This window comes from Molothrus aeneus, chromosome 4 (assembly GCF_037042795.1).
Source record: "Molothrus aeneus isolate 106 chromosome 4, BPBGC_Maene_1.0, whole genome shotgun sequence".
Lineage (NCBI taxonomy): Eukaryota > Metazoa > Chordata > Aves > Passeriformes > Icteridae > Molothrus > Molothrus aeneus.
In genome coordinates, this window is record NC_089649.1 from 21,367,321 (window position 1) to 21,394,558 (window position 27,238).

Consider the following 27,238-nt stretch of genomic DNA (forward strand, 5'->3'; position numbering starts at 1 on the left):
AAGTGCATAAAATGCAAAAGGAGTTTTTTATTCTGTGCTCAAGCCCTTCATTATAAAAATAAAAAAAAAAGAAAAGGACAGGCAGTATATTGAAATGCTTTCTATCCAGTGTACCCACTGAATTTGCAATATACTGTGACCACTAAGAGAATTTTAGGTGATCTCAGCCATGCTGCTGTGGGTTATATTAAGAGCAAATGCTTCTGACTCTGAAGTCAAAATTCAGGCAGGAGTAGTTAAGACAATATCTGTTGTCTCTGAGTTGTCTATTCATCTAAGGATGAAGCAAATTCATAGATTCAGACTGTGGAGGATTGCAGTTGTGTTGAAGTTTAGTGTCACAGCTTCTGAATTTGTTCTTTTCCTTTTGCTCATCCAAGAAAACTAAGTGGCTAAAGCTCCTCATTTTGCTTATTTTGAATATTACCTTTGACAACTGGACAGAAATCTGGCTCTAGGCAGCCCTGCTTTGGGACAAGGGACAAGAAAGGGACGAGTCTGAATGATATATGAACAATGATATATTTTGTAGAATTTGCTCAGCTTTTGTGCTACTCTATACAGCCTTCTCTTTAGCCATGGTATTGTTGCTACTCCCTCAAATTTTGCCCTTATTAGAATTTGCCAGTACAGGGAACCTGCTATATGACCTCTCAGAGAAGAAATTTGGGGGTTCTAAAAATTTTAATAAAATCTTCATTGAGATCAGCTGAATCAAGTTGCTGCAACAGTCTGATGACTTTCATACTTGCTGAGAACCTAGTTTAATCTCCTGAAGGTTTTCTATTAGCTTCCTGTTAGGGGCTCTTGTTACAAAACGCTCTAGGGAGCACTCTGCTCTCACCAGTGCTGGAGAAAATCAATGATTTAAGAAACAGAAGTTCAAGATCTAGAGTTACTGCCAACCCTTTTTGTATAATAGATGAGTTTTTGAGACATGTATAATTTTTTACCGAGGACTTGCAGAAGAATCTTTTTGGGGGATTTGTTTTGAAGGCAGCATCTCAAATTTTGCTTCAGAATTCAGTGATGAACTAACTTATTATAATAGATTTCAATGGAATGTTGAAAAAATAATGAAGTTAGAGAAAGCTACAATGTTTTGTATTTGATATGAAAGACACCAAAAAAGACTAGGTCTCTATCTTATCACACTGCTCATTTTGCTTTGAATTTTTCTGTAAGAGAAGCTGTTTCAGGATTGGCCTGGATTTTAGATTATGCAGGTAAAGATGCAAGGCTCTGTTTTGTTTGGCTTTGTTTGGTTTTTTTGCTGTAATAGAAAATATCTTTTAAATGGCTGAATCATTCAAGATTTAATCACTTCTTAGTGATTGCAACAAAACAAATATTCATTATAGTTTTATAAATAGAATTTGACCATAGGATAATGAACACTTGAAGTATTAGCTGCAAAAATATAATTTTCTTCAGAGATCTTAGTACACTTGCTTAACCTAGAAAAGTTATGAAATGGATGATGTTAAAGCACCACTGGTGGACCACTTTTTATCCCCTTGTATTTGTTTAAAATGCTGGTCACAACTGGAGGTTTTGATTGGTCATCAGTGGTGTCAGTAATGGCCAATTATGCTGATAATACCTGGTAAATGAGCAAATCTCACTGTTTGGCTTGTGTAAATTACATTTCATAGGAGCAATAAAACAGCCTCCAAGCTTCAGCACTTCAAAGTCATTATAATACTTCTCAGATGGTTAAAGCTGCTCAGACTTCTCAGTCTTCTTCCTTGTACTACCACCCAAGGTGTGATATAATCCTCCTGAAATGCACTGCCTGGAGTCTGCTGTTGCTTAATAAATTACTCTGTCTTGCTTATCTCACTCTTGGCATATCCCTATCAGCAGGAAACCCTTATGCTGTAGCAACATCCTTTCTTAGTGACATTTTCTCTTAATTAAGTATACAACAATCAAATATTTAATATTCAGAGGAAGACTCTAGAATTAATCTGGAAGAATTCTGTTAGAAATTAATTATATCTTCACATCTGATATTTAGTGGTGAAACCTGATTTATTGGGGGGGAGGGGGTTTGTGTAGAAATGCAAAAACGATCCAGTATAAAGTAAAGACTTTAGGAGTGGGATCTAGTTCTTAATTTGGTTTCTGTACCTGATCAGCTGGCTGACCACAGAAACTTTATTTAATATCTTAGATATCAGCCCTTAGTTTTAAAATGGATATGTTACCCATCTTCCTTCATAAAAACATGTTCTATACCTTCTGATAGAAGGCAAAACTTAAATGCCAGTCTCATGAATTAACAATTTTAATTATTCTTCAAGATAATGCCAGTCTTGACATATTCATGTAGCAAGGGGAACAGACTTGCTGAGCCTAAAATGCACAGCACTGAGCTGGGAAAATGAGAAGTCAGATGCCAAACATGTTAGGAAACAAACTGCATACACCAGCAGATTTATCTGTGGCGTGATAATTCCACCTTAAAGTATGACCCCCCAAATTCTCATGTCATTTTGATTAAATTTGGGCTAGTGCATCAGCAAATGTATTTACCTTCATAAAGTCACCTCTCTGAAATGGGGACTGCAGCCCTGTGGTACCCAAACTCCTTTTGCATGTCTCAGTGGTTTGGCCAGTCTTCTTGACAGCATCCAAAAATGAGTACATTTTGGCAATTGTGTCCTGTGTCTCAAATGTATTTGGAGACCACAAGTGGTTACTGGAACGGACAGTGTGTACTGGTAGTTGTTTTTATGTATGAAGTGCACTTTTATAAGCCTTGGAATGGAGCTTTATGTCCTTTCAGAGGTTTATTTGATTTTCTCTTTTTGAAACTGTAGCTCCATGGAATAACCACACTCCAAGTAAAATGTTCAGTAGTGTGGGCATTTGTTTGCAGCAATGTGATATCACTAGTGTGAAACTACCAGGGGATATGCTTGGATTTTCCCCTAATTTGAAGTTAAGATTCAGGCAGTTCTCAGAGGCATCTTAAATAATGCAATTCTACATATTCTCTGCACGTGGTTGCTTGAGTAATAGCACCGGGTACATGAGGCAGTCTGTTTAGAGATTTTGTGTCTGATATTCCATCTGTGAGGAGATGGAGAATGAATGGCAGTGTGAAAGCCCAAAAACTACCTTAATTGCCTAGGACTTCCTCTGATTGACTGTGAGAAGGTAATGTCTATCTGGCTGTAGTGTAAACCCTGATCAAGACCAAGTGAGGCAAAAGGAAAGTAGAATTGGATGTCATGGCATCTGTCCATCATTCTGGGTTCTTTCAAAAACATCCTAAGGTGAATATTTTACTCAAAACAGTTTCTTTAGTTGTTGTAGTTTCTAATATGACTTTTACTCAGAACAGTTTCTTTAGTTGTTATAGTTTCTAATATGACTATATAATATAAGTGGGTAAATAATGAATAAGGTAGATTCAGATTAGGCAACCAATTTTGACTTTTCAGGGTTCACCTGTGTATAATATACAAGGAAACAAGGAAGAACCATTTAGACAGGAACTGAGTGTTTCTTACATGGAAGAACAATGTAACCCCCATTTTTATCTTCAAAGATGTTTAGAAGCTGAAGAGGCAAGTCTTACTTGTGCTGCTATTTGATCTTCCTGCGCATGAGTTTACAGTTAAATTGACAACTTCAGCTGTTCAAGGTAGGGAGGAAGTGAGAAATGTGTTTTAGCCTTATTAAAAGTACTTCCCCTCTGCTTGGGATGCCAGCAGTTTCATCCTCAAACTGCTCAGCCTTTTCCAGCTGACGCCACCCAAGGCTCCAGACAAACATGGGGTTTTAGAGGGAACCCACAGAAGTTTTCTGTTGCTTTTCTGCCCTGTGAGGAGTCCCTCCTCTGCAACAGCTGTGCCATAGCTGCATCCACCCATGCAGAGCCACTTCACAACATCAACTGGTGGGTAGGTGCCAGGAAAATTGCCTGAAAGCTGTAAAGACAGGAGTAGCAGAGGTTTTCAAGCTGCTGGCAGAAAGTCTCCCTTCTTCAGCAGCTGAGGGTTTTTTCCTCAGACCTCTTGTAATACTGAAGTGTTTATAAAAGGAGTAGACCAAAATTAATAGAGAAAGGAAACAAAAAATGCTATCAAATTATTTTTTTAACTAACCTGTTCCTTTCCCTGATTCTTGAGCTGAAGGATGAGTCTCAGCGTTTATGGTAGAATGAGGGCTGTGGGGGAGTTTGTTTGTATTTTTTTAATCTAGTCAGCTTCCCAGCATGCAAATTAAGGGGATTACCTTCATTATAGCAGCATTCTGTTGTAGGAATCTCCTGCTGCTTAATTTTTATCCTTCAACTGTCAGTAGTGGAGGGAGAGATCTTAAAGTAGGACTTCACCTTTTCAGCGTTTTTGCAGTTGGTGAGATGGGGCTGGGTTAAAACTGTGCTATACCTCACCTACCAGGCAAAGGGGAGATGAAGGAACATGGGTGGTTTTGACTGAAGCCTTGTCTTCCCCCACACTAGGACAGAGCCAGGGTAGGGATGAAGGGGAAAGAAAGTGATCTGCCAACAGGCTGTGAAGGAGCAGTGATAATTAATCTGTTGAGTGGGCTGTTCGTTGTTCATGCCCAGATATACTTGCTAATAGAACATTTTTAGCCATAAGCATGTACCTCATTCTTACAATGGCTTCTTTTATTTCTATATCTCCAAAGAGGAAAATCCTCACTATCCTGTAAAGTCACCTTTGAAGTCGCTTTTCACTTCTGAAAAACCTGGGTTGTGATCTTAAGCAGGGTGATAGCTGATTTGCTGTGAAAACCAGGTTATTCCACTTTCAAACATAAGCATTCATATTAGTGATTTTCATCAATAAATGACGTTTTTCTCTGTGAAACTTAAAAAGATGAGGGTTTCATTCTGTCCTCTGTTCACTGTCATAATACTACATTAGGTCATTTGAGTTTTAGAGATCACTTTGATAACAACATTGCAGGATGTACCTGAAGTGGAATTTTAGTCTAAATTTTAAAACGTGTTATTTAGGAACATAATTAGAGCTCCTACACTGGTGATGATTGAATTCTATAAGGTTAGGAGTTCATTGCAGAGAAGCATTCTGAAAATTAAAGGATACCTAGAAATAGTGACAGGAAAACTGAACTAAGGTATCTGAGATGCCTGTGATTCACTTTCCTCTGAAGTAGTCAGGGGTCACTCTGTACTGATGGATGCTTGGAAAACTTGGAAGAACAGATTTATAAAACAGATCATAATTCTTCAAAGATTCAAGCAAAACCACAGTTTGTAGTTTGTAATCCTTTTTTAAATTCCCTTCACCCCCTAAAATCTTGAGTCACAGAATCATGTAGAGGTAAAAAGATTATGGAGAAAACTACTGGTCAAAAGATGTGAGGGCTTTACTGGAACAAGTGTTTGTCCTTATGGTCACACTGCATTGTTTTGTGCTTTGCTTGGTTCACAGTTGCTCAGTTTCAGCCAAAGGGGACTCTCTCCCTCATATTCATAATGCCCTCTCTGACAGACTCTTCACTAAAGCCACGCTTTAATACCTCATTAATGGCATTGTTTAGCTTAATGTTAATTTTACGTACAGATGGTCTGTTTTCAGTCCATTGTGCACAGTTCTCTCTGCTCTCCCTGAAGGTGCTACATGCAACTCTGTCAGTAGTGTGCAGAAAGACCCCACTAAGCAAACTGTATGTGACAGTAACACACACATCATCTCCTCAGCCACTTATGAATATGCACCAGAGATGATAATTGTGGCTGATTGCTTGAGGCTTCACAACATTTGAATCCAGCCATTAGTAATTGAGAGGTTTGGTCTCAGCATCTCTTGAAATCTGATCTAAACGTTGCCAGTGTGCAAGGTTATTTGTAAGATCCAGTGCCAACATCCTCTAAAATAATAGCAAGCATATATCACTTTGATGCCTTCCCAGTGGCTGCAAATAGCACCTTTACACAGGCATGCAATCAAGAGCCATCTTAAAAGCACAAATCTCATCACAGCACTCCTGAAGAGCATCCCCAGAGGCTCCCTTTGTTTCTTGAAAATGCCCATTGAGCTCCAATCTGTGTTCTTCTCTCTGTGTGTATATTAATAATTATATTCTGTACTGGGCTATGTTTTGAAAGTGGCAACAAAGAATTATCTGATCAGAGGTGGTTTTTTTGGTTTTTTTGGGGTTTTTTTGGGGTTTTTTTGTTTGTTTTTTTTTTTTTTTTGCAAAGAGCTGTTAGTAAAATTGCTAGGCTTGTTGCACAGTAATAACTATTATAAATAACTTTTATGATTATGTAATTGAATGGTCTTATATTTGGTAACCCCAAATTAAATTTGAAACCCTGCTAAGTCTTCTAATAAACCAATGCACTTCAGCAGCATTAATACAGTATATTTTGGCCAACTGATTCATGAGAGGTGGACAGCAAACCTCAGTTCCGATGTGGTCACAGTTACAGATATCAAAAGATAGATTTTCAAATATCAAGACTCGTAGTATAAGACTAGTAATAATTAACCTAAGGGCTCCCAGTAACTTCAGCAAATTCTAGTGGATACCTCCATTTTCATTCTAGCTTCAGTCATTGCTCCTCTTTTGTAATGGCAGCAGAAGAGAAAAGCAAAATATACTTTGTGATATATTTTCCAGAACTTTTAGAAGCACTGTAAAGGCTACCCATGCCCTCTCTCTGATAATGTTGCACAAGTCAATGCAATGTATTGGCACTATATTAATGCAAGCTAATGTTTGTAACATTTTCTTTTATCTCTTGTGAACTTTGATTTGCAGTTGAAAATATATTTTGCTAATTCCACAGAAAGACAGAAAGTGACCAGTGCAAAATTGTTAATATCTGAAATAAGTCATTAAGCTTGTGGGTCTAGGCCTAAAAGCCAGGAATTGATTCCCATAGGTCTTGAAGATTGATCCTGTAAATAGTACATAATAGGAATGAAAATCTGATTAATGTCTGTAATTAAAGCATCACAGACACCAGGAGAAGCTAGAGCCCAGCCATTTGCTAAATGGTGATACAAAGCATTTCCCTTCCCAACTTTTGCATTATTGCCACCATTTCAGCAAGAGGGGTGGAAAGAAAGGATTTATTGTTGTGAAGGGAATTATAAATATACTATAACTAATATGTTATGCTAACATCACTTTAATCAGGTAATTATTAAAGGACTGTTTGGCCTTTAAGGACATTGATTTAATGGGAATTAATTTAATGATTGAACATTGTTTGTGTAACATTATCATTGCTAGTGATGCAGAAAATTGGAATCTCAGCTCAGCTGAAAAGAGTTTAGACTTTTTATTATCACATTAGATACTATTCTACTCCAATATAGTTATTAGACCCTTTTTATATTTTCAGTATGTATTTAAATGTTTGGGGTTTATCTGAAAATTTCTGAATAGAAAAAATAAGTTAAATTTTTTGTCATTGTACTGCTCTCCTTTTTGATAGAGGCTTGAATTTCTGCTTAAAATAGCCTTTTAGAAAGTCCATTCAATTTTGGTTTTGACTTGCTATTGCTTCTCCCATAAAACAAATTTTCTCAGTTTTCATTCTCTGCTTTGGTCTCTGCAAACCTGATGATTTTTTTTTTAGGAGGAATAGCGTTTGGTTTATGGAAAAGTTTTGCAACTTTAAAGACACAGCAGCTTTTAAAAGTAGCAGCAGAGCACAGTTCTATCTAGATTATTCTGAGGCTGAATCCTGCACTGTCTAGTCAGAGCTCAGTGGAAATGTTGAGCATTAGAAAAGGAGTGTGATCAGTACCTGAGGATTAAGACAGAGTTAAAGCTGACCTTTATAGTTACAGCTCCCGCTTACCTAAAGGTATCTTGTCTCTGGATGCCCTCCTTGGTTTGCCCTTAGGGGTGCTATTGTCACAAATTATTTTTTATCTTCATGGTGCCTCTAACTACTGTTGTATATAAATTAGACCCAGGGAGAAAAGGGTAGTAGTGTAGTGAAGTGGTGCATCTGACAGGCTGCTGCAAATAGATTAATTTTCTAATAAAATTTTACTCAAGGATGTCTGACAGTTCCTGCTGTATCTTGGCAGAATTTTCCAAGGGAGCCTAGTGGCCAAATGATTAGTCCTCTGTTACTGGAATGGAGCTGTTAGAGGAGACACAGCAAGTTAGGCAGGCTGGTATTTGAAGACTGATAGAGGAATAGTTTGGTAATAGACACAGCAGAGACTTAAACTTACAAACACAGTAGGTTACTAATCCAGTACAGAGCAATGCTGTAGTAGGGTGAAATGCTTTGCACTGGGTAGCACTGACCCTTTCCTTGATGCTAGAGGAATTTCTAGCTTCAGAGAGGATATTTTCAAGGAATGTGAGTGAAGAACCTGTATTTTAAGCAAAATAGTTTGTGAGCAGGCATTTCACCAACCTTTTGGATATTTCTATTTGTCCATCAGGTTGTATGTCAAGGCCCTCTGACCAGATTTATGAGATGGGTTCCCTGGGCTGTAACTTGATGAGGGTTTTTGTGGCACTGCCACTGGTCCTTGATTAGTCCCAGCATTTGAAATCTCAGCATGGGTAATCTTTCCCTATTAATGAGAAAACAGAGCTGAGCAATGAGCCTTAGTGTGTGAGTCAAGTGCCAAAGGCACATCCAAACAGCTACACAGCAGTGGCAAATGGAGGATTTTCAGAGGGAGTTTTCAAGATCCGAGATGTAGCTTGGAGGTGATTGCTGGCCAGCAGTAACAGAGGGTGACAAGGTAGCATGGCAATCTCCCTCTCAGACTGGAGCTGGCTCGTGCCTGGCCTCCTTGGTAGAGGGCTGGGGGAAGCCTCCATCTGCCTCCACAAGGCTGTGCATACACCCTCAGGTTAGCTGGCTTCCAGAGCAGCTGGTGGTAAGGATCTTTAGCATGTATAAGATGCAGCTTCTCAAACTCCTTCACAGATTTCAGATACCTAGGAGTGATTTGAAATAAGCCTGAAGGAGAGGAATGATGGTTTCAGATTTTCTGCCTGTCACATAAAGGGGAGAAATGAATGAGGGGAGCTTTCTTTTGTGCATCATTGCTTCCCTTCTGGGAGTACAGTGAGGGCAGTGCTTCCCACCCAGCTGAAAGAAAATAATCTTCCACGGAGAAAACGTAATGAGATTAGTCAGGGGATCATTACACTAACAACAACAAATGGCAAGAGGCAGTGATTGTTTAGTTCAGAAATAAGACATTAAGGGGTGAAAAAATTAATCAGAGCACCAAAGGACAAAGTGAACCCATTCTGCCTATAGACCAGCAGGAGAAATCAGAATGATCAACAAGAACAGTTAGACTCAGAAATACAGAGTTGATCTTCATGTTGTTTCTGAAATCTAGTAGGACCAATAGGAAATACTGAAAGTCAGATGGACAGGGTAGGTAAAAGGGGAAGAATGTGTCACTATGTCACAATGGATTAGGTTCAGAGGTTGAGAACTTGGAAAGAACTCATCTTGGTTTTTTTCTGTGACTGTGCGCTGGTGGCTGGAGCACAAAATGAGATGGGAGACAGTGCCTGGTGCAGGCCACCAAATCACACTGGAGTGAAGCACGGTTGGCTCCTGTACAGCATCTCTGTGATGCATGAGGGATAATGTGAGGTGTAAGAGGGGCAGTCAGGCTGAGTGGTATGTGTTTCAAGCCTCCAGCTGCCCATGCTGAAGTATCTGGAATGCACAGGTAGAGCATATTGAAAAGAAAAGGAGCACAAAGTGTTAAACACTACAAATTTCAGAGAAAAAAGTGATGTGGGGAGAAAGTGTACACAGAGGTGAGGCAGAGCTGAGAACAGGAAGGAGGGCACTGAAAACTTCATTAGGAGATATAGAAACCTTAATGATATTGGTGCATTAGGTGAAGGTAATGCTATTCAAAATCGTTATGCTAGAAAGGCAACAAATATTTCTCTTATGTGCCTGTGAAAAAAAGCCAATTAAATTCTTTCTGTGTAGTGGAGGTTAAGTGGTAGCTACTATATAACTACTACTATAACAGTTTCAAATCAGCAAATTCAAACAAATTTCATCCAAGCATTTTTGAGAGTTTACTGTGTAGCTTCCAAGATTTCTGTTTGCTGACATGAGTCTTAGTACATTGGGCAGGTTTTTGGAAAGATGGCCAAAAAATTTATTGTAAACTTAAAAGACCAAACTGAAACTTCAATTCAAGTTTTTCTTTCATCTTAATATCTGGATTTAACAAGATGAAAGACTTAACAAATATAAAGAGACACTTAACAATTTCAAAAAATATAACCATTTTAAAAGTCTACGCATGACTTTTACAATTTTATTATAAAAAAGGAAAGCTGTATCTTTGGAATCTGATGGAAACTTTTATAATTGCTTTGGTAAATAAAAAAAAAAAAGGATCCCTTTCAATCCTACTACTTCCAATGAACTCAAAGAACAGTTCTTAATATATTAGGAGTATTTTCACAGTATAATACTAATACATAGATGCAGTGCTCTCACGCTAGGGAGTAAAGACCTGAAGAAAAATGTTTGATGTGTGAAGCAAAATATCTGAATGTCTCTTTTTATATATAATTTTTGTTTTTTAAATCACTACATTTTAATATAAACCAAATGCTACAGGAGGAGCAGGTGGTGTGGTGAGTAAAAACTATAGCTGGCTCTCAAACTTCTCCACACCTTGTAAGGTCTGGCTGCCAGCCCTGCCTCCTGATCAGTTCCTTCTCCACTCTCAAACCCCTGCAATCTGCCAATATGTGCAAGGATAGCAAGTTCAGCCACTGATTTTCAAGCTTATTTGGGAAGCACTGCCAATTCAAGGAGTTATATTCTCTTGTGGAATAATTTGTCGTGCCTACTGTGGTCAGTGGGTGTTAACTTCAGCACAAAATGGAATATTACAAGTTCAGGTTATGGCACACCAGCTTAAATGTTATGGATGAATACAAGCGAAGTTCAAGGAAGAATGGAAAAGGATAGATTAAAAAAATGAAAAAAAGGGAAGAAAAATTCATTATGAGAAATTTCCCAACAACTTCCAAGCTGTATTTACTTCACAGCTTGTAGAAATAGGTATGGGCTTCATTGACTGTAAATTTTTTTTTTGTCCTATACTGAATTGAACATTTCCAATTGAAAGTATGTGAGATTTTATATTTTCAGGAAAGTTTTTAACAGAACAATAGCAATAGATTATGCTCTGAAAGGTTCTGCCTTTGAAAAGTTTTGCTTTGCAGAGTTTTACAAAGATCACAGAGCTCAGTCAAACTTTAGGTTTTGTTTCTAGTGGCAATAAAGAAGTGGAAATATAAAATACCTTTTCCTCTTTGTTAATACAAACTACTTCCCTCACATGCACTCTCTATTAATGTCCCCTTCACAAAGAATACAGAAGACATGCATTGATCTAAACTGTTTGCAACAGGCATCTCCACCTCTTTATTTATGGAAATTGCAGATGCACAGCATAATTGATGTGACTGTTCTAACAGGCTAAAGGCTAAATTGCAGCCAGCTCCCAAGTCCTTTGTGCTTTTTTACCAAAGGCCAACAATTCACTGAATGTGGACAGAATTTTTGCAGGAAAAAGCAGAATCAAAATCTGTCCCCAGATAACCCACCCTATTATTTCTTCACCTTCCTTTTCCAAGCACAGTTGAGATTCTTGCTTTTAATTTTGATGGTATTACAGTTCCTCAACAAAGCAGTCACAATTAACATATTTTTCATGGTTCTTTAAATTAGCTGGAAACTCCTTACACAGAAGCTCAGCTCACTGCAGTTTTTCTTCAGGCAAACAATTGACAAATCCCTGAGAACAAGATGTCTGGAAAAAGAGCCTATGCATTTTGAATTCTTCAAATTTAATCCAGAATTATAAAATGTCAAGATTTTACCAGGCTGTTATCCTGAATTTCCCTATTTTGCCCATTTGTCCTGTGTTTTCATTCCTCCTTCTTGCCTGTACTCCTCTCTTGTGATTTTTGACATAAAGAAACCTTTAGACTAAATACCAATGAAGGAAAATAATTTTTTTAAAAGTAAAAATACGGATGGTAATTCTATAGTTTCACATTTTATCTTCTAAGTTGAGTTTTACCCTGGTATTTAAGTCTGTCATAATTATGCATAATATTTTTGCATTATCAAGACAATGCATCATTTTTCCTGCCTTCTATTTAGCTTGAAGCACTTGGAAAGAAATGGGAATAAACAGAAATTTATAAGATAAGTTGCAGTCTAAGCCTGTCATCTGAAGTAGGCCAGCATTGAAATGGTCCAGGATTGATGAAGGAGAGCTGCATTAGATGAGAGTGGGAGGACTAAAAGTAATTTCTTTCACTGTGACTTCTACAGTAATTCAACTTTTTCAGAAAACTCCCAATAAGATTGATTTTTTTAGTTCAGTTTACTCTGGAAAATATCTGACCCTTCCTGCACATGAAGATTTTAAAGGCAGATTAGATTTCTCTAAGTGATTTTAGCACCCATTACATGTCAGATGAATTATACTGGGAGCTGTAGCCACAATGTAGGTGATGCAGAGGTAGTAGAATTTTGTGCTGCCTTATACCCTTCTGCAGGTATATTGGAAAGGCCACTATAAATGATAATATAGCCTCTGTAGTCCTTTGAGATGTGTCTTTTAATGTGACAAAGCAACTCCTGGACTGCTGTCTTCTATGATTTCCATTGGTTTCATGAGTGGGGCTCAGTACTTCTAAGCGCTGCTCATCGTGTCCCAAGAGCAGCAGTGTTTTTACTGTAACCACAACACTGTGCTGGCCTCCACTGATGAATTTTGCTATAGGAATGAGATGTCATAGAACTCTGGTCATCAGCATGGGTCTGCTTTGCACAGGTGGCCCCCTTTGCCATTAGGGGTTCCTAAGCTTTGCTGGTATGATATAAAAGACAGCAACAGGCAAAGATTTGTTCCATGTTTTTGGCTCCCTCCCGCTTTGTGCTGTGTGTCCTGTGTGTAACCTCTTGTATCTAGAACATGGTGTGATCCATAAAGATGTCAGTGCACCTGAAACTCATCCTTGGTCTCAGAAAGCAGAGCTCAGGGAGATTTGCATGCCTGTGCCTCCTGAACATTAATTTAAAGTGGAGTGTAGTATCTTTTTAGGTCTGTGGCTCTCTGTCATGGTAATGTTAATGGAAAAGCAGTGATTGTTGCTCTCCTGAGTGACTTGGCACTCTTCTGCACTGAGAAAATGTGGATTGGGACTCAAAGAAAACTTCAGAAAGTTTTATCCCCAGAAACAGAACTGGGGAGAATGAAGAGGTTTCTTAAGGTGAACTGCCATGGTGCAGGAAGTGTTTTAGCAAGGAGTACAATGGAACAAGACTGTGTCACATTAAGTCTCCTAATAGATGCCAAAGAAATGGTACCAAGGCAGACAAATATCTCCTTTGGTTTTTGATTCTTTTCTTCTTTTACTGGGAAATGTGGAGTACCCTGCCTGTACTGCTTTAAAAAAAAGTCATGCACTTAGGTTGTTGTTGTGTCAGCCCTGCTTTAGAAATAGTGGCTTAAGAAGCCTCAGTACAAGAATTTTTAGAGGAGTGAGGGATTATTTTGATATGTGTTTATTGTACATGTACTTCAATACAAGCTTTGTCCTCAAGCTTCATTTATTGACTGCTGGTATACAAGGAACAGCTGTGAATTAGGAACAAAGATTCACAAACACCAGGATGAAATAAAAGCACTTGGGCTAGCCAGCATTCGTGGGTTTTAAAGTCTATTTTTAACATGGGAGGGAAAAGGAAAAAGTAACAGTGAATAGTGGGGGCAACCTTGTCAAAGTATGGGAAAGCTTGTGTGGACAGTAGGGAATGCTGTGGCTGAGAGATCTGTAGTGGCTTTTCCTTGCTTGAACCAGAAGGCAGGTGTGTGACTTTCAGTGGTCCTCGCTCTTCTGACATTTCAGTTCAAAAATGTGAGAATTTCAGAGTCTTACTCATTAAGCTGAAAAATGAATATGCAAGGATATCCAAAATATCATTGGTTTCTTCTCAATCACTCTAGCCATTTCAATTAAGTGTGAGCATTATCTGCAGGGATTGGCACCTGAAAGTTAAAAGGACAAACAGCCTTTTCTGATAAATTAATATAATTGCTCTTTTCATTTTATTAAAAATCATTTTTAAATTAAGTATTTAAAAGACATTGCAAAAATTGTTTTAAGTGGAAATACTCTATTAAAAGTAATTTACAATTCATGCAGCAGCCAAACCCAGATCTTCAGATGTTGAAGTTAGCGTTCATCTTTGATAATCCTTAGACTGAAATAATATGTCCCAATCTGATCAGTAGATTCTTATTTCAGACAATTACATGGCATCTTGGAAATAAAAGAAAAGTTGTTCCAGATGTTTAGGTCTAAGAGATTTTGTCTGTCAGTTCTGGAATTCTCAAAAGAAAAAGGATTTGAGTGTTTATATACCAAAAGTATAAAAGAATGGAGTCAATTATTATTTCATTTATGGTACAATTCCACATCACTGATGCAGGAAAAAAGTTTCAAATTTGTATGGCAATGCAGAGTCCCCAGTGTTTTGTATAGGTAAAAAAAATTCTGAATAAAGCAGTAAGAGCATCCTTAATAGATAACACTGATTAAACATTCAGTTTCTCTATATAAGTGAAAATTATTTGTTCTTGGGATGGGAATAATTGTAATTTGTATTCCCTTAAACCTACTTGCTGTGGAAACATTAAGGGGTTTTTACATAAGTACAAAACAAACTATCTACAGATGATTGAATTGGTAACAAATTGCTTTTGCAAATCCCAGGCATTGTACCATTATAAGACTTTGCCTAGGAGAAACCTACCTCACAAACAATATCAGCTTCTCAGACTGCTGAGTGTAGAGGGAGAGGAAAAGGGTGAACATCTTGAGCAGTTGACTGTGGGTGTTTGCTGCGTTCACCTGTCCCCCCTCAGTTACTTGTAGCTGTGACAAAACATACTGCAGACAAAAGGGGGATTTAAAAAAAATAACATTTTCCTTCATTGAAAAATCTGGGATTTATAAATATTTTTTTAACAGAAAGAGCTTTTGCAAATACTCCAAACTAGTGTGTTTTGGGGCAGCTATTTGAATAAAAACTGCTGTTTTTCATGGTTTGTGTTACTAGGCTCTTGTCAAACAATCGATAGCTTGCTGCTCATCCTGGGAGGTTTAATTGCTGCTCGTGTTCTGTTTACATGGCAGTTGGATTTTAAAGGAAAGCAACTAGAGGAATACAAAACAATGTTTGCTTTCTTCTTCAATACGTATGATTTTTTTTTTTCCTGCGTGTCCAAGTTCACTTGCAGCAAGTTGTACAAATACATACGGTTATCATGAGCATCTGCCTGCCTACAGAACTGTGAAAAGTAATTGTGGTTTGATGGGATTTTTTGACTTTACGTTCCCCAGAATGAAAGAAAAACTTAATTAAGGTTTGTAGATAAGATCTCTAAGGAAAGAACATTGTAAGATTTTCCTTTGGCTGCTTTTGTTCGGAGATGTAGAAGTCTATTTCCATTACTGGACAGGATTGGCAGATAAACTGCAATTAAAGGCATAATAGCAAAAGAGATTAAACACAGGAATGACAACTGACAGTGTGGGCTTCCTTCAGTGCTTTTCCTTGCACAGAAAGTGCAGCTCCAAATCCTGCTCAGTCCACTGAAGCACCAGGCTTTAATGGACTGCTTTAACCTGTTAGCCTTGGGGTCTAGTTATCCTGAGAGATGCACGAGCATTCCTCTGCCAAATGAAAATTCTTGCTTTTCCTTCTTCCCCACAGGAGGAGAGGTTCCATACACAACCCTGGCAACCCGACTGATGATGGGAGCCTGGTGGCTTTTTGCTTTGATTGTCATCTCCTCCTACACGGCCAACCTAGCAGCTTTCCTCACCATCACACGCATTGAGAACTCCATCCAGTAAGTTGATAAAGAATGATTGAAGGGAATGGAGGGCGAACATAAATATACATGTAGAGGGGTATAAATGTTCTACTTAAATGTGAGGACAGGAATAAATGTTTATCTTCCTTGAGAAGTAGTTGGGAAGTTAGAAAAATAACAATATACTATGAGAGACTGTCGGTCTCCCTGGAGACACTTTGTTTTTAGGATTGGAGTTGTTGGCCTCTAGCAGATGCTTTTCCCTGTGGCAGACATACATATGTATGTTTGCACACATACATGTTTTGAAAGAGGCAATTGAGTTTGAGATGACCACACAGTGTCAGTGTTTGAAATAGGAAAGTATAAATTGCTGCTGCTTTGCATTCAGATGTATTCCACAATGCTTGCATTCCAACACTGGTCAGGAAGATCCCAATGAATCTTCTATGTCTGGGGAGCTCAGAGCTGACTTCACCTATTCTTGCCAAGGCAGACATTTGTTAACAGCAACAAGCAGTAATGAACTCACTGGTTTGGGAGCTCCTCTTTGCTCCTTCTGCTCCCAGGAGCTCTCTTACTACATGAGCAGATCATGTTGTACTCTTTCCCTGTGTATTTGTTCCTTTGCTTCATGCCTCCCAAAAATCAATGTCCTGGTCTTCTCCTGTTCCTTTTATAGTGAACTCTTTCTGTCACACCTTCCAGTCTTTTTCTGAAGATCATGTCATCTTTCCATACTACAGGAGCCTTTCTAGGTCTCCTATCCTCTCTCTCTGCCCTTCTGTACTCCAGTATCCTCTCCTTCACCTAGGATACTGAGTTATCCTCACTTCCATTGCTACAGTGATAACCTTCACCTTCAAATGCTCACTCCTGGGTCAAAGCAGAGACTAGAAAATACAGGGAAGCTGTATTAGCTAACCAAGCACTGTGAGGGACAGCTGGCCATTTTTTCATAGCAGATTAATCTTGAGCCTACAAGTCTGTGAAAGTATGTGAGAGTGACAAAATTACCCTTTGCTTCTTTGCAAAAGTCTCAGAGTGACTTTAAAGAAGAGAGGCACATTTCACTGTATTTCTTCCTCCCGAAAGGTAAGAACTTGACCTTCAAGTCAGGCTCAATGCTGACCCTAGGGAAAATTCTGTTTTCCCAGTCCAGTCACTGATCCAAATCCCTGACTTGTGTGTATCATCACCTAAGGTCCTTCTGCCTCTAGTTCAGCTGCTTTCAAAATCTCTCAAATCTCTCTGAAATTCCCCTTGAGGCAGTGAGCCACTGTCACAAACTGAGCAGGGGGAGCCTTGGCTCCCCTGTGAGTTCACAGGTCAGGATCGAGCATCGCTGCGTGCCAGCAGTCACTCTGCTCACACAAAGGTACTTCTCCTCTGGGTGAGGATTTTCTGTGGGCTAAAACCAATCCAGGCTTTCACACAGGCTGGCAAAGATCTTCAATGGCAGACAAGTTTCTTTTGCAATTGAAGCCCAAGTTGGACCCAAGAGCAGAAGCAGTACTTAACTTTGAGTGCATGGTTATGTCCTGACCCTTGGGTGATGGAGGTAGAGGGAGAAGTTCCATGGACCAAATTGCCCAGGCTTTGCAAGTCCTTACACTCCAAACTGGAAATTTTCAGTGGTTGTTATCCTTCCTTTCTGAGGTAACAGCCTCACCACTTTCATCTATTAGAGGGCTCAATACTCTAAGGCAGAGATATATAAAATAGACTAAAGCAATGAGAAAATGAGAAAATTAAATCAAGTTACCTTTGGGGTTTTTTTTGTGTTCTGAATAACAGATTTTGGTATTTTGTTTTGCATAACAGATTTCGGTATTTTGACACAACCCAACCATTTGACTCCATACTCTCAATTATCATCCCTTCAAAATTTGGATGGGAGTAAAATGATATTCTGTGTCAATGTTTGTCAGCATTAATCTTGATATTTTGAGGGAAGTTGATTTATCTATTTAAGTTTTAAACAATTTAAATTTGACTAAGGAGTATGAAGAAACAACATGGGAATTTATAGATGCAAAATAAATTATAATGATGTACTCACTCATTCAGTTCGTCCTTAGAAGAATGAAATATGCTTCTGCATTCTGCTTTGAAATCACGTCCCTTCTAGTTTTGAAGTAGTACAGAAAAATGTTCAAATTACTGTGACAAATGTCTGTGTTTTCTTATGATGTGCAAAAAAGAATAAAATATACCCAAACTATAATTTAATACATCTTCAGCTTTTTCTTGCAGTTTATTATGATGTCACTAGAAAAGCCTCAGTGGAATTTTGAGGTTATTATGTACAGTTGGGATTACATTGGTCTTTGTGCCGTATTATTTATGGGCAGAGTCACTGAAAATGTTTTATTCAGTAGAAAATGTTGCAGCTGGAAAGCTCCTGGAATAAAAGAACAGACATCTTTCAACAGCACTTCCAGCTCAAAAATAGAGTAATTAGATGTGTTTAGTATCCATTAGGGAATGAAGTTATCCTAACTATGGTGTGAGTATAAAACTTCAGTTTACAAAACTGCCAAAATTGGAACTTAAACCAGCACATAAGAGAGAGGAGGTTTGTTTATCATGCTGAATTACTGCAAAGTGGAAAACATGAATAAGCAATAAAGAAAAAAAGCTGATGCTCCTTTTTTCCTTTTTTCTTTTTTTTTTTAACAGTTCAAATTGTACCTTGGGGAGCCTTCAAGGCCAGAATGGAAATGAGTATAAGCATTAAAAAAAATAATCCAGATTCTGCTGGTAGTGCTTGTCAGCTTTAGACAAGCCAGAAAAAAAGAAAGAAAATGAAGTCAGTGGGTTTGCACAGATATAAAAAGTAGTTAATATTTTTTCATTTCAGATTTCCAGCTAGCATCAGATATTACAGTGTGTTGTTGTAGGTATGGTCCTCATGATATCTTTTACAAAAGATAGGAGGATTCAAGCAGCCTACAGCACATTTCATTTCCATGAAACATTTGGTAGTTACTGCATTTCAGCTTTTGGATATGAAGCTAGTTTGTGTTCAGAGCTCTTGCAGCTTCCCCTGCTCAGCTGGAGTGAAGGCTGGGCCATTCTTCCTAGTCAGTGCCTCATGGTATCCAGAGCTCTATTTGGAGTAGCAAAGCATGCAAAATTTTATCAGCCCATCCACTAAGGAGGACCCTTAGAGAAATAAGTGTTCCCTTTCCTTACAGAGTTTCAAATTAGATCTTTGCTGTATAACCTCACTTGATGACATTTGTGCTCTGCCTCAATGTTCAGTTTGAAGCAAATTTTTTGCAGTTTTTAAATTAATTCAGAGAAACTAGAAGGAAAAGAAGGGGTGTTAAATTTGCTTTTCCAGAGAAATGGCTACTCTTAGTACCTTTGGGAGCTCAGCTTTTCACCTCTGCCAACACGCAATATCAAGAGCAGAGGCACTCAAGTTCTAAAGTAGCTCCTAGATGCATCTTTTGTTCACACTTGACCCACACTGCAGATGACATTTAAATCAAGACCGTCAGCATTTCAAATGCCATAACACTGTGGCAGCAAAGCATAATTTCTATGCTTTTAAATCTTTAGATAACTTTTGCAAATGAACATAAATTAATAGTAATTAGGAGTGGCTTTTCTTGGTAAATGCCAAATGAATTTGGAGGTCCTGAGCTATTTCTAGGGGATGCTCATATTCTTAATTTCATCACTGAGCCAGTGTTGACATTATTATGTTTTATGATTCCTTTAGGATCAAATTAGAGTCCATTGGCAGAGATTGATTTTATTCAAATTACTGCACTGTTTTTTCTGGATTAGGAGAGTGTCACCACCACATGAGTACTGACATTTTGCAGGAAGGAAGTGGGAGTGGGTGAACAGAGAATAAGTCAAAAGATTTGCCATATAAAGCCTGGTGTTAGGTGGTGTCAAGTTTAATCCACTTCTAAAATGTGGAAGCGTGAGAGTTTAGATTGTACATGTTGTGAGAGAAAGAGTGCATCTTTTGTCTTCTTCTGTAAAATCAGAAGTTCACATTACGCTTTCCATTTTATAACAAGTGTGTCTTGTTTGCTAGGTGAGACCTCTGCCTCCAAAAATGGAGGCATAGTGGGAAAGCAGGTCTTTCTTTCTTAGCCATTCTTTTCCCGTCATTTTGCTAAAACACGATTCACCTGAAGCTAAGAATTCCTTAAGGCTTTATAGAGCTCAGTGGAGCTGACTGCAGGATTTCTGCAAGGGGGTTGCAGAGAATGCAGTAATTAGATATTGCCCAATGCATGTCCATTAATCTTTTCTTTATCATGGTTCAGCCTGCAAGCAGTATTACAGGTTTCTGCCACAGCTCACCCTGACAACAGTCAAACCCCTTGGCTTAATGTGCCCTGTTCCCTAACCCTAAATCTGCTTCTGAATTATTCCTTACTGTCCTAGGAAAAAAAAAAAAAAAACAGACAAATGAACAAAATACCCCACAAAAGCACTGGAAAGCTTTATCTGCATCAATCAGTCATAAATAAAGGCTTCAGTGTAGGCTGTGACATTGGTCGTTTTTTGTTGAAAATTTAGTGACCAGATCTTGCAGACAGCTCTATGCAGCCCTCAAGTCTAGCACAGCTAGCCTGAATTGATCTATAACCCAGGTTTACAAAGATGTGTTGATGCCCAAGTCTCTGACCTCAGTGGTATTTTATCACCTTAAAAGAAATTCAGTTGCTTCTTTATGAAGCTGACTTTTTGCTTTGCAACATTTTTCTGTGTACTTTTTGGCTGACATATGTGAACATGTTACCAATTCTGAGTCTAGGATTTGAATTTATAGAAAAGAGTATGCTCTGGAGAAAGAAACATATCCAAATCCTGCTACATTTTTCTTCTAGCTGTAGGCAGAGATAATTTCTTAAATTGCAAAGTAACTGATTTGTACTAAGCCATAAAATGAAAGTGACCTGACAACTGCTGCCTGGTTAAGGTGTAGAATACTAAGCAAAAGCAAAAAATGCTGAAAAATACATCTATCTCTTAATAACTCTTCCTCAAATGATTCAATTCCTTCTCAGAATAGCCCTATTAGCCTAGTTAATTTAGGATAATATTGATGCTGGAATAATATCGGTATTATCCCAGTAATCGCAATGAGAAAAAAATTTATTATAAAGACCACACATAATATTTTTTCCTCACAATGCTGCATGAGTGATAGACAAAAATAAACTGAATGATCTGACTGCATGGGCACTTCCCTAGAGGTAGAATTTGTCTGTATACAAACTCAGTTAAAGGTATCTAATTTATTAACAAATTTTTTAGCTACATCTGCTTTTTTATATTTTTTAATAATTTTTATCATTAAATACCTTATTGCTTCAAAACTAGAAATTCAAAGAGAAAAGTTTTAAAATGTGAAATTATCATTTGCTTATTCATGCTAATGAGTGCTTTGCTTTGCAGTTCATCTGGGAACTATCAAAAAATTGCATTTCAGTGTGGGTAATGGAATCAGGATTTGGGCATCAAAGGATCCCTTGTAGGAATTCATTATCTTCACAGATACTTTTTCTTTATTATGAGATCTGGTGTGGCAGCTGTGTCAGTGAAATTGGGGGGCAAGAGTGAGGCTGAGGATTTACGTGTTCACTAAAGGCAATTGTCTGAAAAGAGAATGAGTTGTTTAATCCAGAAACAGAGGTACACCAACCAATGTGTAACCTATAAATCAGCAGTTTTAAGAGTTCTTTCTTCTGTAAAGGAACTTCAGTGGTTTAATAATTCTAGTAGCTCTCTCAAAGTTTGCCATTTCCCTTTGTTTTTCTGTACTTTGTTTTGCTGTACCTTCTAGGTTGAACGTCTCAGCAGCACTTTGGCAGAGTTGTGGGTTATTAAACAAACAGCTTCTGAAGGAGGTCATGTATATTATGATCCCATTCTACATGTTTGTGTGCGGGGAGGGAGTCACTGATGTGTGATAGATCTTTGCTGTATTTGCAGCTTGCCTGTGCAGCAGTATATACACATGTACACCTCCAAGGCTCCCAAACTTCTTTCTTGCTCCTCAGCATATGGTCAGGTGAATCAGAACACTGGGTTTACTGCCAACAACAGCATTTAGCCCATCCATAGAGTTTACACTTATATTTGTCTTGTTTTTCTCCTCTTGTCATCATTTTCTCAGCATGGAGCCTCACCTGTGACCGTGAAAAGATGCAAGTAGGGCAGCTTAGAGGCATCCTGCACTTAAGGGTAGCACATCTAACAGTGAGGCACTGCAGACTCCAGTTAATGCCAGACGTGGCAGCTACAACATGCCTTCCTGAAGGCATTGACATAATTCTTCTCCTTGTTATTTCCCTGCCAGTGGTGCCTTTGTGTGTGATAGCACGCTTGCTTCCCAGCCTGTTTGCTTCCCATCCTTGGCTGTAGTACATTCCAAGACTAATAGCTCTTGTCTTGTGCTGGTTTGCCCTTCTGAAAATAACAAAGTTGCTTTTATAGCCACAAGATATACACAGGAGCTCTTTTGTGCTGCTTTTAACTGATTTGTGGCAGTAGCTACACCTGTCAATTATATCCTGCTTAGCAATAATATATCCAAAAAAATGTTTTGTTGCTCATTATATTAGAAATTATATGGCTATGTAGAGTCCTGTAAAGTAATGATTGCAATTTTACTAAGTGGTGTCACTAGAAATTGGAGACCAGATAAATACTTTTGGTACCCTTTTCTGGTATGACAAATAACAATTACAGGACATTGCAGTATGCATCTTGTGACAGCTCATTGCACTGCTGAGCGCTGCCAGTTGATTACAGGAATGTACTGGCAGCAGCAGCAGCAGCAGGAGCAGAATGGATGAAGACAGTGTGCTGTATTTATCTAGTGCCTTTCATCAGTGATGCTTTTGACAGATAGACAGACTGTCAGCACTTTGCACAACACTTTGCCTAATGGTAAAATAAGGAGAAGCTCTCAGCAAGACCCACTGCTGCCTGCTAGGGTGCCTTTCTGCAGAGCTGTGCTCAGCCTGGTTGTTGCAGGCTTTTTTTCATCCCCAGGTACAGAGCTTTGAATTTGTCCTTGCTGAATTTCACACCCCATTGCTCCAGCCTTTCTAGGCTCATCTGATCTTCAGCCTGTCCTTGAGCAGGTCCCTCCATGTCATGCCATCTTCAAACTTGACAGAAGGGTGCTTGCTTACCTCCTCCAAGTCACTGGTAAAGCCATGTCCCAGGTTAGACCTCTGGGGTACCTGGTAGCAGCCTGCAGATGAGAGATGCCATGAGCAGGACAATACAATTGGGAATTTATCAAATCTGCTTTCCCACACGGCTGTACCTAATGACCTCCTTTGGATACAAGTATATTGAGGCAGGCAGATAGGCAGGCTGCCTTGCTAAAGGTAAACTATGTCAGTATCTCTAGTCTTGTCCACAAATGAAGTAATTTTAGTGTAGAAGGCAACCAAATTGGTCAGGCATGACTTAATTTTGGTGAGTCAATGTTGAGTGCTGCCTGTAGTCTGCTTTTCCTTCATGTGCTCAGAAATGTGCTAAGGACACACTCCATGAGGTTGGACAACCAGCAGTAATTCCATGAATCATCTTTTATTCACTTTTTTAATATAGTCTGGATATTTTCTTTCTCCTGTACCAAGGAATCTCCCCTAGCCTCCTTCACCTTGCAAAAATTAAAGCAGATGGCCTTGCAAGGACACAGGCCAGCTTTCTCAGCACACTCTGACTTCTATGGATCTAGTGATCCCAGTCAATCCCTGCCTTGTCTGGTTGGGATTTACCTGACAACTTACTGCTCATTGTTAGTTGTCTTCTTGAACCCTGCCTGTAGTCACAAAGGCCTGGGAGACCTTGGTGGGGAAAAGTGAGGCAATGCAGGCACTGAGTGCCTCAGCTCTAGCTGTGATTGCTGTCCCCATCCACAGGGTCACACTCTTCTTGTTCAGCCTTTTAGCTCTGCAAAAGCTGTTCTTGTTACCCTTGAAATCCCTCGAGAGCATCCACTCTGACTGAATATTTCTCATGCTACCCAGAGTTGCTAGGAAATGTTTCCAAAATCCTCCTGTGAAGATTGTCCATCTGCTTCCACTGTCTGTATGTTGTTTGGTGGGAGGAAGTTCTCTGAAATTCTGAGGGGTTTCTGAGCAATTTCAAAGTGTAATAGATGATTTACTTGCTTTCCCTGGAGAAACCTGCCTGGTGTCTATGTCTAGACTTCAGGACTGACCTTTAAAATTGTATTAATTCTTATTTCAGAATTTTTACTAAACTTAAGCACATGACCTAAGGACCTTACATTGGTAATTCCCCTGACTGGCACTTTTTAAAATATTTACTGCTTTCCTTTTGCTCATTGGCTGTAAGGAGGTTTCACATTTCTGCTCACAGCTCAGCCATTTTATATTTAATCTTTCAGAACTCATAAGTGTTTATCTGGACTTGATAATTTATTTTTTCTTTTCCTATTCAGTTGCAATAAGTACCACATTGCTTATTGTCCTGATGCCTTAGTCTGCCAGAGTTTTCCTCATAGAACAGGGCATGTCATGGTCCTCTGGTAGAATACCAATACTTTGGTTTCAGGAAATGTTACCTGTAGCATCTCACCTTTGATGATTCATTAGATGAATCTTTGCAGGTTCCCTGTTTAAAAGGAATGCAGTCTTGTTGGAGAAAGTGAGATAATTTTGAGGGGTTTTAATACCATTAGTTATTTACTCCTCACAATTACATTTTTCCCTTCCTTATAATTACCATATGTTATCTGATTAGAATTTAGGTCTTGGTCAATGTTTTTCTAAGCCCATATGTCTAAACTTCAAAGGATTTCTTTTTTACTCAGCTAACATCTAAACTCTTGCCATTGATCTCTATTGATGTCTTCTTTTTCTGCTTTCTGTTTTGTTCATGGCATACATATCCTGTGAGATGTCATTATTTTTTTCTTCAGTGCCATCCTCATTACACCTAAGAATTTCATTTCTTCCAATCCCCATCCCACAGGGCAATTTTCACTGGCCTTCATATTTACATTTTTTAGAAATACAGCTTGGAATTGGATGAGTTTCCTACGTTGCTGTTTGCATTTTCTGTCTCTAATAAGCTTTTACAATTTGCTATTGCCTTCTTTAAGACAGCATTGAGCTCCTTGATTGTCCTTATGTGTCATCCACTAGATTTGTGCAGTTTATACACAGTTAATTTGTGCTGGGAAGGCTGTAATGGGTTTTAAGCAGTAGACGTATTGCAGTAGTTACTTTGAAATTTTAATGAGTGCCATTAAAGAATCAAAGGTACTGGAGAGCAATTCAACAGGAAAGGAAAATAAAAGCCAAGAGGTAAGGAAACCTTAAATGGTTCTAACATACAGTTTTGAAGTTCAAAGCAAGTTCGGTTGACCAAGCCCCATTTGGGATGTTTCAGAAACTTCTAAAATGGTTTATTTCTTTTGCTTTATGGAGAAAGGTAAGACTACATAACAAGTAAAGCAGAACAAATTTATTAGACTAAATAACATGAACTGTGATAACATGAAAATATGATGAAAAAGCAGTTCATGAAAGTACAACAGAAATATTCTTATTGCTGGAACTAATACAAGATGTGACCTATGAGATGGATGCACAGTTCAGAGCAGGAACTGAACACCCCCACCAAACTGCCCTGCACAGTGTAACCCAGGAGCACACAGAGCTGCTCAGTCCAGGTGCTCTGGGCTGGATTTCTGAGTTCTGGTGCTGCCACCAGCTCTCCACAGCAGTGTGTGTGTTTGCACTCTAGGCAGGTATCCAACTTCTGATTCCAACACTCCCTGCTTCTCCCTTGCCCCTGCTCAAGGGAGATTGGTATTTCCCAGCATCCTCTTGCCCCTTCTGTTCCTTTTTCATCCATTTTCACTTTTTCCACTCCTTCCTTTCTCTTAATATTGCTCTTTGTGTCTTAAATCATAAAAAAAAGGAAAAAAAGCCCAACAGATGAAAGTGTCATGACACCTGTCTTCCTCTGCGTTGCCCTTTGTTTGCCTGCAGCTCCTTCCTCTTGAAAAAGTGGATGAAAGCCTCCCATGTCTCTTTTTCTTCCCCACCCATGAAGGTCTCTCCAGGATCTGTCGCGGCAGACGGACATTCCTTACGGCACCGTGCTGGACTCGGCCGTGTACGAGCACGTGCGCGTGAAGGGCATGAACCCCTTCGAGAGGGACAGCATGTATTCCCAGATGTGGCGCATGATCAACCGGAGCAACGGCTCCGAGAACAACGTCCTCGAGTCCACTGCAGGCATTCAGAAGGTACTGGCACCCTTCCTTTGTGCTTCCCATTGGAGATGCTCTGTGTTGCACCACATTTGCTTAGCTGTTGCAATCGTGCCTTTAATCAGTTCCTGAAAGCCCATTGCGCTGGCACAGAGGATTGGGACTTCTCAGGTTTGTGGCATTGAATGGCATTTTAATATCTAAGTGCCTAGACTGTTGGCTTCAAAAAGTATTTACAGGTGTTTTTATAGGAGATGGCTGAATTTGTAAGGGTGCAAAAAAGGAATAAGAACACTGCACTCAGAACCCTTTTCTCTTCACAGAGAAAAGCAAGACACAATTGTTCCCAAGCATATTTCTGGGTTTCACATTCTCTGAACCTCAGAGAAAGGAAAAACAATTCTTATCATTTGCTGTGCCTATGTTTGTGCAAAAGTAGAATGCTATATGGAGATTGTTTACCCAGAGTGATGGTGTTTTGTTTCCTTGACCTGTCAGGGCCAAGTGTGTGTGTGTGTGTCGGGCCTGTCAGCTGACAGTCAGAGAATTCAGTGCAGAGTTGAATGCTTGGCAGATTCAATTTAGATGTAATGTAATATAGTGTAATATAATATAGAATAATATAGTATAATAAAGTAATTAATTAGCTTTCTGATAAGATGGAGTCAGAGGCATCCTTCTCTCCCCTCGTTGGGGATCCCTGCGAATTCTATGCCCCAGAATACAAGACATTGATTAGCTTTATTTTTAGCCTCCCGACACTGAAAATCCTGGCTGTCTGCTGTAGCTCTGGGTCACGTTTGTTTTGAAAGACAAAGGCAGGAATAGATGATTTGACTTTAAAAAGAGTCTCAGAAACACATTCTGCAGTAGGTTTGGCAGTGGAAAAACACTTTGAGAGCTTTTTGTAGGCACATGTGTGAATGCAGTAGTTCCCTCCCAAATTCTGGCTGACAGCTGCAACTTTTAAAGAAACACCAGTCCATGAAAGGATTCAGTTTAAGAGTCAATATAAGTTGATGAGTGACTGTACACAAGCTTTTCCCCAGCATTGTATCTTTATGTTCAGACTTCTAAATCAAATCAAAGAAATATA

General features: G+C 38.9%; 1 protein-coding gene across 4 annotated transcripts in view; it reads left to right on the forward strand.

Annotated features, from left to right (window-relative positions):
* Positions 1–27,238, forward strand: part of GRID2 (glutamate ionotropic receptor delta type subunit 2) — a 684,189-nt gene that overhangs the window by 564,445 nt on the left and 92,506 nt on the right. For all 4 annotated transcript variants that reach the window (XR_010783485.1, XR_010783484.1, XM_066548056.1 and 1 more), the window contains exons 12-13: positions 15,794–15,932; positions 25,983–26,178. Coding sequence is in view for 2 of the 4 variants with exons in the window: in XM_066548056.1 (XP_066404153.1) it covers positions 15,794–15,932; positions 25,983–26,178 (335 nt within the window). In the remaining 2 variants the exon portion in view is untranslated. The remainder of the gene's footprint in view (positions 1–15,793; positions 15,933–25,982; positions 26,179–27,238) is intronic.